The 13199-nt window shown below is 45.8% G+C and overlaps 1 protein-coding gene across 1 annotated transcript in view; it reads left to right on the forward strand.

Annotated features, from left to right (window-relative positions):
* Positions 1-978: 978 nt before the first annotated feature.
* The window catches only part of abcc1 (ATP binding cassette subfamily C member 1 (ABCC1 blood group)), a 32178-nt gene continuing 19957 nt past the window's right edge, over positions 979-13199 (forward strand). Inside the window, exons 1-15 of the mRNA XM_005749666.1 lie at positions 979-1297; positions 3947-4123; positions 4966-5091; positions 5258-5395; positions 5524-5649; positions 6247-6308; positions 6565-6696; positions 6782-7009; positions 8377-8554; positions 8696-8857; positions 9168-9260; positions 10347-10550; positions 10699-10845; positions 12910-12997; positions 13112-13181. Coding sequence (XP_005749723.1) covers positions 1250-1297; positions 3947-4123; positions 4966-5091; positions 5258-5395; positions 5524-5649; positions 6247-6308; positions 6565-6696; positions 6782-7009; positions 8377-8554; positions 8696-8857; positions 9168-9260; positions 10347-10550; positions 10699-10845; positions 12910-12997; positions 13112-13181 — 1979 coding nt within the window. The 5' untranslated portion in view covers positions 979-1249. The remainder of the gene's footprint in view (positions 1298-3946; positions 4124-4965; positions 5092-5257; positions 5396-5523; positions 5650-6246; positions 6309-6564; positions 6697-6781; positions 7010-8376; positions 8555-8695; positions 8858-9167; positions 9261-10346; positions 10551-10698; positions 10846-12909; positions 12998-13111; positions 13182-13199) is intronic.

Here is a 13199-nt window from a genome sequence, read left to right on the forward strand (position 1 = left end):
GTCCACTGTCAGAGGCCATAAGAAGATCATTTGTAACGTTCACTAAAGCTGTTTTGTAGGAATGGGGTCTAAAAGACCCGTTGATGTCAACGTGTCACATATCCTGACCTGTAACACAGAAACAGGAGTTTTGTTACTTTTTACTCTAAAAACATTTTCAATGTCAGTTTTTTAACAAACCATATTCCTAGATATTTAAAATATGCTATTCTTTCTATAGCATCCTCATATAATTTCAGATTATTATGAGGATTTGAAGTATGATGATAATGTAATGCCTCCTCTAATCTTGTTTCTTCCCAAATAAACCCATCATGTGCAAATACTGCGATACCCACAGACTCACCTGTACTGCTAAAAATATAATTGAGCATAATAGTAAATATCTATACTGCCTTGAAGAGTACTGTTTTCTACTTGATAATTTGAACTTAATTCTAACACTAAGAAATTTCTTATCCACCTATACATTTATGCATTTTACTGTTGACACTCATCTGTTTTATTTTAATCAAAAATCCTTCTCTCCATAACATATCACATGCCTCCTCTGCATCTACACACAAAAGAACTTCCTGTTTCCTGTCCAGGTATTTGTAGTTTTTTGGGCAGTTGGTTAGGTTAGAATGAACCCCTGCATTTAGATATGGTGCTGGAGCAGGTACTGTCTTAATATTAGAAAACCAGCCACTCTCTACTACAACCAGAGAAAATGCTTAAAACATCACCCACTAGTGGAAAGGAAAAGATAAACATTTCCCTCCCATTTTCCACCCGGCTACATTAGAAATGTGAATGAAGTGATATTCGTCAGATGAGTACTCAAAGTGATTTCTAAGACACATTCACAGACACAGCTGGTGTAAAATGGGATCGTTTTAATGATGACCTTTTCTGTCTTTCTTGCTGTGAATATACAGTTTTGGGAGCACAAACAAACATCTGGTTCGTAAAGTCTTTATTAGGCACACCTGCTTGCACTCCACAGCACCAAACTGTCTGCTCTATGTAATGACACGAGTCACACGGCCTGTTCTTTTCCTGTAACTATCGCAGCAGCAGTCCCACCGCACAAATGGCGTAGTGTAGTTAGCCATAACGTTACAGAAGCTGTAGGTGGCAGTGTAGACGTTTGGGCCGAGTGTCTGAATTACCGAAGAAGAAGAAGAACAACCTTCCGCTTCGTCTTAACAGGCGTTACAAAACAAGCTGAGCTCGCAGCCCCGGCTTTTCTAATGCTTCGCAGCGAATGGGGTTTGATCAGTTCTGTAGCGTGGACAGGTCCGATCCCCTGTGGGTGAGTTACCTGTCACAGACTCCGTGTCTTTTCCTCTAGCTTTAAACTCTCGTAGCTGGCGTTGGCTGCCGGTGCCCGGTACGTGCTAATAGTAAGCCACGGCAGGTTGCGTGTTATTTAGTCACGTCGGACGCGCTTCTCTTATTAGAAGTCATCGTTACAGCTGATCGTTGAGCCTCCGTTGGCCGTTTCACATGTTCTCTGATCTGACATGGAAGGTTCGCAGTGGAACAAGTGTTCACGAGCTCGTGTTTGTGTTGTTCCCTCTCGTTTCCTGGTCTGTAGGAACTCGTTGTCATCAGTCCCGGTGTTGTACACACTCAAACGTCACAGTGCGAATGTTATTTAGTGTCCTGTGGTCTCTCTCCCACGCGTGGCACTGTGGTAGTGTGCTTAAAACCATTATTGAGGACATGTCAGAGCCTGCCGGTAATGAAGGACCTAAGGGTCTGACCTGAAGCTGGTTCTGGAACCAGGACTGCAGTGAAAAAGCAGCCAGTGCCCAAAGAGTGTGCAAGGCAATATAAGAGGTGGGCCAGGATCGATGTAGCAAAGCAGTCAGCACAGCAGGGATGAGCCCCAGGCACATAGAGCTGGGTAGGACCTCACACACCAGCAGGCATGTAGTAGGTGCTAACAGCACACACGCACCTGAACTAGCTAACACAGGGCGAGCAACTCGGATCATGAAGAATTCAAGTACAAGTGTGACATCATCAAACTACCAACTGATTCCCTCCACAACATGGAAGCTCGTCCTGAGCGCTGCTCACAGTAACACCACAGGATGGAGTGTACCCCGGGGGTGGGGGCTGATACAGCAGATACAGAAACACCAAGTATCAGTATTTTGTTCAATAAAATAAAATGCTGTGGGAATACTACGGCCAGGAGGGCTCATCTCATGCACCGCTACTCTGAGATGACATTAACGGAGAAACTTAAACTCAACCAAAACAAGCATCCATCACGCAGCTTGACTGGTAGCTCAGGCACCGACAACAGCAACCATGGTGCGTCTACCAAACACATCCTACAGAACAGGAAGAGGGGGGATAGCTGTGCATATAACAACCGTTATGATTTTACAGTGAATTGGTGTATTGTCAGAAAATGATTGGCTGTAATTAGTAACTTGAGCACATTCGATCTGTCTCCATCCTTTATTAGTTTCAGGTATGTGTTTGTTCCAGGTGTCGCTCTTCTACTGTGACTGGTGTGAACAAACTGAGGATTATGTTTAGTTGAAATAAGAAAAATAAAAAGTTGCTGTTTATTAATATTTCACAGCTGATGACTTTGGTAGGTTATATTTTTGCCATGGGACTTGGCAGCAGCTGGTACGTAGGTCAAGGTTTCTTTTGTTTGCTCGGGACATGAAGTCACCATACTTTGAAACTGCAGTCAGGTAATGGGTATCACAACACTGGGTACCATCTTTCACTGTTTGCCGAACCTTTTACTTCAGGCTCCTGTCACATAGCAGGGAGGGATTGATATCGGCTGTAGCAGGTAGTAGAGCAGGTCATCTACCAACTGGAAGGTTAGTGGTTTGATCCCAGTCTGCTTCATTCTGCAGGTTGCTCTCCGATGCATCCGTTGGAGTGTGAGTGTGTATGAATGTTAGTTAGATAGCACTAAAAACTAGTGCTAGTGTGATTGGGTGAAAGTGTAAAGCTTTGAGTGCTCAGAGTGGAAAAGCTCTGGGTCGATATCAGAAGCAGTCCATTTAGCATTACTGCCTCCAGGTAGGGACACTGAAAATAGCACTCCATCATTAAAGTATAATATAAACTCTATTATCTACTGTTGTGAATCCATTTCACAACATATTCTGACTTTGATTTGCTTTGGTCCAAACCAGAGTCATAAGTCCACTAGAGAGTAATGACAAGTTAGCCTCAAAAGGGAACGGTCACTGGTGGTGGCCACAGACGTGCTTTTTATACTTCCTGCTCCTCTGCATCTCTCTCCAGCTCTTCAAGTTCATTAGACCTTATCCTAGCATCTCTACAGTTTTGAGATGCAGCAAACGTTCTTGCAGTGGCGCATACAGATGCCATCCTGGATGAGCTGGAATACATGTCATTGGGCTGTAGGTGTCATCTGGTAATAAAAATGGAGGAAAATCAGTCCCGTCTGCTGAGAAGAGGGCCGTGGTCTGTGTCCACCACCTACAAAACCTTTTTGGGAGTTGCCTTGTTATTGTCTGTTTAACTGAGTTTGTCTTATAGCAGGGTGGGCAACTCCAGGCCTCGAGGGCTGCTGTCCTGCAGGTTTTAGATCAGATTTTAGGTCAACACACCTGAATCACATGATTAGTTCATTAGCAGGCCTCTGGAGAACTTCAGGACATGTTGAGGAGGTCATTTAGCCATTTCAGCCAGCTGTGTTGGATCAAGGACACATCTAAAACCTGCAGGACACCGGCCCTCGAGGCCTGGAGTTGGACACCTGTCCTATACTGTGATGAGGTCTTCTTTTCATTTTCATTTTTGCAGCTGCATGTAGCAGTAAAATGCAACATTGTTGATCTAAATAAGACAAGAAAGCTATATTAATAACTCCAGGCCACACATAGGTATGTGTGTCAGGAGTGTCTTTTCCTGCTGTGGTTAGATGTCTTCAACCTTACTGTTCCTTTTCCAGGATTGGAACCGTACATGGTACACCGATAATCCCGACTTCACCCAGTGTTTCCAGAACACTGTCTTGGTGTGGCTGCCATGCTTCTACCTTTGGATATGTGCACCCTTTTACCTCGTCTACCTCCATACCCATGACCATGGATATATATGTATGAATCACCTCAACAAAGCCAAAACTGTGAGTTATGGGAGCCCGCTGTAGAAGTTTTCATCACTGCACTCATCTGTTCTGTCAGTGGAGCAAAGCAGAAACTCGTTCAAACACAAATGTTTGAAGATTCGAGTCATGATGCAATTCCAACTTCAAGAAAATGGGATGTTGTGGAAAATTGAATGAAATCATTTTATTCATTTATTCAGAAAAACAAATGTTTAAACTGAGGAAAAGGTACAATTAAAAAACAACAAGGTCATTTTGAATTTTTTTGGAAGTAACGCATCTCTTAAAAACGTCCATGTTTCCCGCTGTGTGGGATTCCCTCTTTTAAAAATAGTCCGCAGTCGTCTGGGAGCTGAGGCCTGTTGCTGGACTTTTGAATTCAGTCATTCAGGAGGGACTCGGAGCCGAGGCAGGTGAGGGGGTCCTGGTATCTGAATGCCTCGTGGGCCGCTCATAGTCCAGGGTTCTGGGCCTGTCCTAACCAGGAGGAAGGCTGGGGACAGTCGTGTTACTGGCCTGTTACCAGTTAACCTGACTGGTACCAAATGTTCCTACAGCTCTATGATATTAGTACCACGTTATATTGCTGCTATCACAGTCATAATGACATTATCTATTTTTTAATTGCGTGTTTTCACAGTTTAAACATTTGATGTTCTGCTACCCAAAGATATTATTATCAAGGATCACAGTTTAATCTAATCTAGCTGTTTTAATGACTGAACGGTGTGTTTGTAGTTTCATTGGTTGGTTCCACTTGTCACTACAGTAACTGTGGGAGATGTCAGTCATATGTCTATAAACTAAATACCAAATGTATTTACCAACGAATCCAGGAGTGATTTCATCTGTTTCCACAGGCTGTTGGCTTTTTACTTTGGATTATCTGCTGGTCAGATGTCTTTTATTCTTTCTGGGAAAGGAGTCATGTGAGCAGCCCAGCACCTGTCCGCCTCGTCAGTCCGACCTTACTGGGCCTCACCATGGTGAGCGTCCAGCTGTCTCTACCGTCTCTTTACGGAGCTGAGAAAAGCTTGCATGTATTTTGTTATTTAGGGTAGTCTTTCTTTTGTCACTTGACTCTTTAATATATGCTGTAAAAACTAAATGGACCATTTCTTTTAGTATATAAAATATGTGCTTGTGCCGCAGCTGTTGGCTGTCATGTTAATCCACTATGAGCGGATGAAGGGGGCTCAGTCATCGGGGGTGATGCTGATCTACTGGCTGCTGGCACTGCTGTGTGCCACTGTCACCTTCAGGTCAAAGGTCTTCCAGGCCTTGGAGCAGGTTAGTGCTCACTGAGCAGGACTCACTTTACTTACATGATGAGAAATAACTGGTTACTAATCGAACTGATGTTGCAGTAAATAAACAAAATAAGGTTGTTTGATTAAAAACATGCTCTTGTTGTGCAGCCTCAGACAGTGTGTGTGTGGAGGTACACCACCTTCTACATCTACTATGCTCTGCTGCTGATTGCTCTGTTCCTGTCCAGCCTGACCGACCAGCCACCCCTCTTTTCCCGGGAAGTTAAAGACTCTGTGAGGCTGCCTGACAAATCTCTCTTTCTTCCCTTGTCACTCATTTATACTCAGATTACTGTATTGCCATAAGTATTCGCTTACCCCTCCAAATCAGCTCGGCCTTTGTTCCTGGAACTCTTAATGCTTCAGGAAGCCACGACAGTTTGCACATTTTGATGCTCCCAACTTTGTGGGAACAGTTCGGGGATGGCCCCTTCCTGTTCCAGCGTGACTGTGCACCAGTCCATAAAGACCAGTGTGCAGGCCTGTCAGGTTCTTCCACACCAAACTCAGAGTCCCACCTCAACTCAGCAGAAGCCCTCTGGGATGAGTTGGCAGAGACTGTGAGCCGGACCTTCTCATCCATCGTCAGTGTCTGACCTTCAGGAACGACGGTCAAAGATTCCCATAAACACACTCGCAGTGCAGAGTCTGCCCAGAAGGGTTGAAGCTGTTAGAGCTGCTAATGGTGGGCCGACATCACATTAAACCTACGGATCGGGAATGCGATGTGTGGAGGGAGAAAGACGAATACTTTTGGTAGTACAGTGAAAGCATTGCTGTCTTCTGAGCCGTGGAAATCATTGTGTTTAACTGCTCGATGTTTGTCTGCAGAATCCGTGCCCTGAGCCTGGAGCGTCTTTCCTCTCCAGAATAACCTTCTGGTGGATCACCAGGTAGGAACACGCCGTTCCACTCCGGTGAACGTGCTCTTATTTCTGTGTAATAAAGCTGATGAACAAAATCTCACATTGGTCGGTATCCTCTCTAAAGAAGGAGCTTGTTATTGATATTTAAGACAAGGCTGACGTCTTCTGTGTTGAAACTTCTGGTTTCTACATGGTCCTTTGGGGCTTTCTGGAAACGTTACTGCACGTTGAGCTTCTACATGTTTGTGTTTTATTCTCCTACCTGTCCTAACTTCTCCACCAGAATGATGATGAAAGGCTACAGGCGCCCACTGGAGGAGAAGGACCTGTGGTCTTTGAACGCTGAGGACTGCTCCCACACAGTCGTCCCACAGTTGGTCAAACGCTGGAACACACAGTGCCAAAAATTTAAAAGGTCAGGAAAGGGATCAAACTTCTTTATACAAATGCAGATTGTTCGGGAAACATCCAGCCAGGTTAACTCTGCTTTCTCTTCACAGGTCAGAGGAGAAAATGCTGTACTCGTCCAAGCGAGTGCCCCACAGTGAAAACCCTCAGCGCCAAGCTGTGGAAGAGTCTGAGATCTTGATTCTGAGACCTCGAAAGAAAAATAAAGAGCCCTCACTGCTGTGGGCCTTGTGCCTCACGTTTGGGCCCTACTTCTTCATCTCCTGCATCTATAAATTAATCCAGGACATCCTAATGTTTGTCGGCCCTGAGATCCTGCGGTGAGGAAACTGTAGACCCTTTGATAAGATGACATTGAGTCGTTGATCTGTCTGAAGTTGCATCGTGCATTTATCATGCTCTAGAACTTTAATTGTTCAAACACATCAGAGCCCATCTGTTGCACTAAATATATCTCTGCCAGGACTGCTGTGCCTCAACAAACTCCTCCCACACAAGTTTTTGCTCAGCGCCAAGTCGAGCTCCGCTTGGCGCTCCGTTCCCATCAACGGGCTACCCAAAGCTGATAGGACTCCACCTCCAGGTCTCACCGTCAGGTCTCCCAGTGGGACTGCAGCGTCCCCTGTGGAGCACCCACTCAGTTACCCTAAGAAGGCTGGGTGCTCTGAACTGAACACAAAATCTAAGAGCTGCAAATGTGAACCAGCTGGTGAAAGACCAACATTTCATTAAATTATTGCCCCCGACAACCAGATATCTCTAATCAAACAGCATCTTGGTTCTCTCGGTTCGTCTGTTCAGCCGAGCCTCAGGTACCTCGGTGTGATCTTTGGTTCTGCCATGTCCCTACAACAACACGCTCACAGTTAATTAGGAGCTGCCTTTTTCAGCTAAGAAACATCTCCAAACTGCGAACTTTGCTGTCTGAGTTAGAAAAGGTTATTCATGCTTTTATTTCTTCTCGCTTAGATTATCGTAACAGCCTTTTTCTGTGTTTGAGCAAAAGGAATCTTGAGCGTCTCCAGTTAGTCCAGAATGCTGCTGCAAGGCTTTTAACTAAGACACCAAAAAGAGAGCACGTTACACCAGTGTTACGCTCATTACACTGGCTTCCAGTACACTTCAGAATTCATTTTAAAATCTTGGTACTGACTTTTAAAGCGTTGACTTGTGATGCCCCTGCTTACATTTCTGATCTTTTAGAGCCCCACGCTCCCTCTCGCAGCCTGAGATCTTCTCATCAAAGGCTGTTGGTAGTCCCACGAACTCGTTTTAAGACCAGAGGAGACAGATGTTTAGAGCGGTGGCCCCCAGGCTGTGGAGTGCTCTCCCTCCATCTTTACTTTGACTTGACTGTATTTATTCTTTTAAAAAGCAGCTTAAGACTCATTTATTTAGATTAGCTTTTAATTAGATTTGTGCTGTGTGTTTGATTATTTTGTGTATTTCTGTTTTATATTACTGTGAAGCACTTTGTGGTTTTATCCTGTGAAAAGTGCTGCATAAATAAATGGATTTGATTACATGATGACTCTAGGTGTGAAGGTTGTGGTGACAAACAGTAGACAGTGCGACGTGTTGCTTTGGGCTGCTCTGTGTTTTTCTGCTACACGAGTACACGATGCAGTTGTAATAAGGACCGAGGGGCAGGGTGCTTAATGTTCCTTTGTTTCCTGTTTCTCTGTAGACTGCTTATCCAGTTTGTCAATGACTCCAGCGCCCCCTCCTGGCAGGGCTACTTCTACGCTGCTCTGCTCTTCGTCTGCACCTCCGTGCAGTCACTCATCCTGCAGAAGTACTTTCATGTATGCTTTGTGTCAGGCATGCGCTTACGCACTGCAGTCATTGGAGCCGTCTATAGGAAGGTAACGGACAAACACAAGTGCTTCTTCAGAGCGATTTAGATTCTTCGTGATGAAGGTTGATAAATGTAACCATCTGACTGTTATTCTGTCCATCACTGGTTGCTGAAAAGTCTGTATCTCATCGCTTCATCTGCTCCTCAGGCCTTGGTCATCAGCAGCGCGGCACGGCGAACCTCTACAGTGGGAGAAATCGTCAACCTGATGTCAGTGGACGCGCAGCGCTTCATGGATCTCATCACGTACATCAACATGATATGGTCTGCTCCTCTGCAGGTGGTCCTGGCCCTCTACTTTCTTTGGCAGGTCAGGTTAAGTAAACTAAACGTTAAATATATATTTAAAATCAAATGTTTAATGCTGCTTACATACTTTCAATATAAAGAAAATAAACGTACTATTGTGTGTCGGCTCAGCTCATGAGGCTTGGGCAGCTGTGGAAGCTTGATTGTTCCAGATGATGTTTAATGTAATGCTTGTCAGTTACAGCTGGTTTCTCCTTTTCTAAAGTGCAACAAATCTGTTTTTAAAGTGCCGCTCTGCTTGTGGAAGGATGGTTCCACTAGTGTGAATAATGCCCCACAGGCACTGAAGCAGTTTGTTGTCGTGTGTGCAGAACCTGGGTCCGTCTGTGCTGGCTGGAGTGGCTGTGATGGTCCTCATGGTTCCTGTTAATGCTGTAATTGCAATGAAAACCAAAGCTTACCAGGTGGGACTTTAGTATTATTATCCCCACATCCTACACCCGTATACACCTTCCTTACATTTTCGTGTTCTACTGTTATTATAACTATGGCTGGCTTTCAATCCTTCAGCCATGTGGCGGCCTTTCTGTGTGCAGCTTACATGTTCCCCATGCACGGTGCTCCTGCTTCATGCATCATTGGACGTATGTGTGAAAGTCTTTGTGTTAGCCCCATGACAGACTGGGAGCGGCTCCAGGGGGCATCTCGCCTGGGAACGCTAGGATAGGCTCTAGGCGCCACATCTACCCAATCCTGGGACGGATGGATGTACACATCCATGTCAGGCTTTACTGGAATTACCACATTTTCCAGTAAATAAGTTCCCAATACATACATTTGATAGAATTATACATTTCAGTGTTTCCCAGGCTTTAGAGGCACAGTTCATATTTCACATTAGAAAAATCTCACAGCACTCCACCAAACAGACATGTCAAAAACCATACGGATCATTCTTCCACCAAATATAGCAGAACTGGCTCGGTTTGTCCCAGTATACCTTTGTTGCTTCCTTCTGACCACTACTCATGCTAGGGCCTTCATCTGGGTCGAGTTTTCTCCAGGACCAGGTCAGACTGAACACTTTCTTTTTAAACATCGTCTCACACCATGACTGTTATTTAAGTTCTTCTTCGTCTTCTTCTGTTTTTACTGCCAGTTGGCAACACATTTATTAGAGCAGGTGGTTGTACTGCCCTCTAGTGGAAGAGAACGTCATTGTTCTGCCCGTTACTCACACCGTCGCTTAGAGCACCAATCAGGTGGAACCAGATAACCTCCACGGCACACCTACATGCCACGGCCCAGTGGTTGGGAAACACTGCGGTAGATGATGGGCCTCAAATCTGTGAAGCACTGTGTCGATGCACAGTTTGCTCTGGGTGGTCACCATGTCAATGCCAGTTCATTTCTGTTAAAGAGTGTGTGATAACGTGTCGAGTGACAGCAAGTACAGTGATTATTTTCATTTATGCATACACACACACACACACACACACACGTTGTTAGCTGGTAGCTGTTTGTAGCACAGTGTTGTGTGTTTGTTGCAGGTGGCTCAGATGAAGAGTAAAGACAATCGCATTAAGCTGATGAATGAGATGCTGAATGGCATCAAAGTGCTGAAGCTGTATGCCTGGGAGCTGGCCTTCAAAGGAAAGGTGTCAGACATTCGTGAAAGTGAGCTGCGTGTCCTGAAAAAGGCTGCCTACCTGGGGGCGGTGTCCACCTTCACCTGGGTCTGTGCACCATTCCTTGTAAGTCTGACGGGGAAGAGAGCGACACACCACAGTGGACAAACATTACACACATCCAAAGAGCAGCTGCAGATCAGTTAAACCAAACACAGCACTTTGCTGTCATTAATGAAATTCTCATTGCCATGTCTTTTGCGTCACTGCACAGGTGGCCCTATCAACCTTCGCTGTGTACGTGCTGATTGATGAACGAAACGTGCTGGACGCCCAGAAGGCCTTTGTGTCGCTGGCGCTCTTCAACATCCTGCGTTTTCCTCTCAACATGCTGCCGATGGTCATCAGTAGCATGGTGCAGGTGCGTGTCCCTCCGTCTTCTTCGCACACTCATCCCGTCACAAAGGAACCCACAAAGAAAGCTTCAGGTTTACCAAAACGTTAGATGGATACCAGTCTGTGCCAGTGCTCAAACTGGGATGGTAGGACTGGTATACATGAGCTTAAGGACCTTAAGTAAAAGCTTGGATGTTTTTGTTGTTGCATTAAAAGCTGAGTGTGGGGCGTGTAGTACCAACCATCACAAGGATGTTTTGATGGATGTAATCCAGGTAAGGAGACCCAGGAAGGTGACCATGTGGCTCTGCTTCCTCCTACTGTACAAAAGTGAAGCGGTTTACGGGGCAACCATATCAGGTTTGCAGTGACATAAACAACTGGTTTACAACCATTCCGCCCAGTCTGCAGCCTGTTAACACGAACGCTTGACTGGGTTTCCAGGTGTGGTTTGGTTGTAATGCTACGTTGTAGCTTGCTACACTAAAAACAAACATGATGCTGTTGTAGTCAGTAATGCTGTTTAGTGTATGTAAGAATATAACATGGATATTAAAGCTTTGACACAGTCACAACTAGCTAAGCAGCACAGAGGGCGACTGAGCTCTCAGCTCTGCATGGTCCCGTGTTTGTCATGACAGTGGAGGAAGTGTGTTTTCCAGCTCTCTAACTGGTTCCTGTTTGTCAGGAAGTGCTGATGGACGTCCAAAGGTCAGAGTTTCAAAGGACTGATGGTGGAGGTCACAATATGTGCTCCCCTGTTCCAGGTGGGTGAGGGCAGCGTGTGTGGCTCTCTTCCTTCTATAGGCCAATGAGAGGAGGGGTCAGGCGTTGGTGCAACATGAAACTGTTGATTTCCTGTGGCTGCTTCAGAGGTTGAAGATGGTGGAGCACATGCTCTGAAAACACCACCTGGAATGCCGACTGGTCCGGGAGCTTTGTGTGGGTTGACCTTTTTCAAAGGATAATGTCCCATCAGCAGCCTGACTGCCCCCTCCAGGCATGAAACGTCTTCCTTAGCATAGCTCATCTGAACACTGTTTTCCTTTCATAGTCAGGGATGCAGCGGAGCTGCTTGGGGTCATAGAAGCTGGACTCCACTTTATCCTCGTAGTTCCTCCTGGGCTTTCCCATGGAACCAGAGGTCATACCTGGCTGCTTTTTAAACTTCAGAGTTGTCGGAGTTTAGGCAGAGGTTAGCACACCTGCCACCATTTACCCAGGGTTTCCAGTAGATGTCTAAGACCTGTCCTGTGAGACCTCCTCAGCTTCAGTTTCCTGTTCCTGAACCTGAAAACTGCTTTCTTTTCTTTCTGTTTGAGTCTTGAGTCAGGCAGCAGCAGTGTGGAAGCGTGGTCTTCCTCCCCAAAGGCAGGGTGGGGAGGGTTTGTGACACGCTGGTAGCATTTTCATACCTCTGGGTTTAGAGTTCTCTAAGCCAATGACAATGATGTACAGTTCATCCAGGGCCTATCAGCTCGTGGGGGACGTGTTGAGGAGAACTGAGGTGAATGCTGAGGTCATTAATGTAGACTCTGCACATCAACATCCAGCTCACAGGTCCATTCAATTTTATTTATATGGCTCCAAATCTCAACAGCAGTCGCCTCAAGGCGCTTTATATTGTACAGTACAAACCCCTCCCCTGTAACACCTGTCCGTGAGCCTGCCCAGTGTGAGGAGGCTGCTCCGCCCAGCACCATGTGCACAAACCAAAGCCCAGGGGCAGAGCACAGTGTCCATGATATGATGACGTGTTAGCGTCACATCTCGCTGTTCCTGCACATGATTTAAGTACGACTCCATGATTTGATCCAAATGATGAGATAGACTTTGCACTGGCTGCCAGTCTACACATGACACATTATACCTAAAGTGTTACAGGCTGTTACACTGGAACCTGGCTTTTATATTTAGGGAGCTGTGGACTTTCCCTCTCCTCACTCTCCCACAAAATCCAATCATGAATATTATATTCACATGAATATAAATTGTGGTTTGGGGCCTTTTTCCCTCTGTGTTAGTTGTACTAAGCAGCAGTCTGCAGCACCTTTGCACTCTGACAGCTTCCCACCTTGTCCGTCCTCAGGCCAGCGTGTCCCTGAAGCGACTCCGGGTGTTTCTGTCACACGAGGAGCTGCAGTTGGACAGCGTGGAGCACAAAGCAGCAGAAGGCTGTGAGTCCCCTTTCCTGTAGTACCATATGCTCGAATCCAGAGACACAGCCGTGTGCGCCTTTCATACACACAGCAGGTCAAACTAGTCATTGTTCTCCTCTCTGTTCTGTTCAGCCCAGCACAGCATCTCTGTGACCGACGGGGCTTTCACCTGGTCCAGAACCGAATCACCAACACTCAAGAGGTGTGTGTGTGTGTGTGT

The sequence above is a fragment of the Pundamilia nyererei genome, unplaced genomic scaffold (genome assembly GCF_000239375.1).
Source record: "Pundamilia nyererei isolate P.nyererei 1_Seehausen unplaced genomic scaffold, PunNye1.0 scaffold00252, whole genome shotgun sequence".
Taxonomy (NCBI): Eukaryota; Metazoa; Chordata; class Actinopteri; order Cichliformes; family Cichlidae; genus Pundamilia; species Pundamilia nyererei.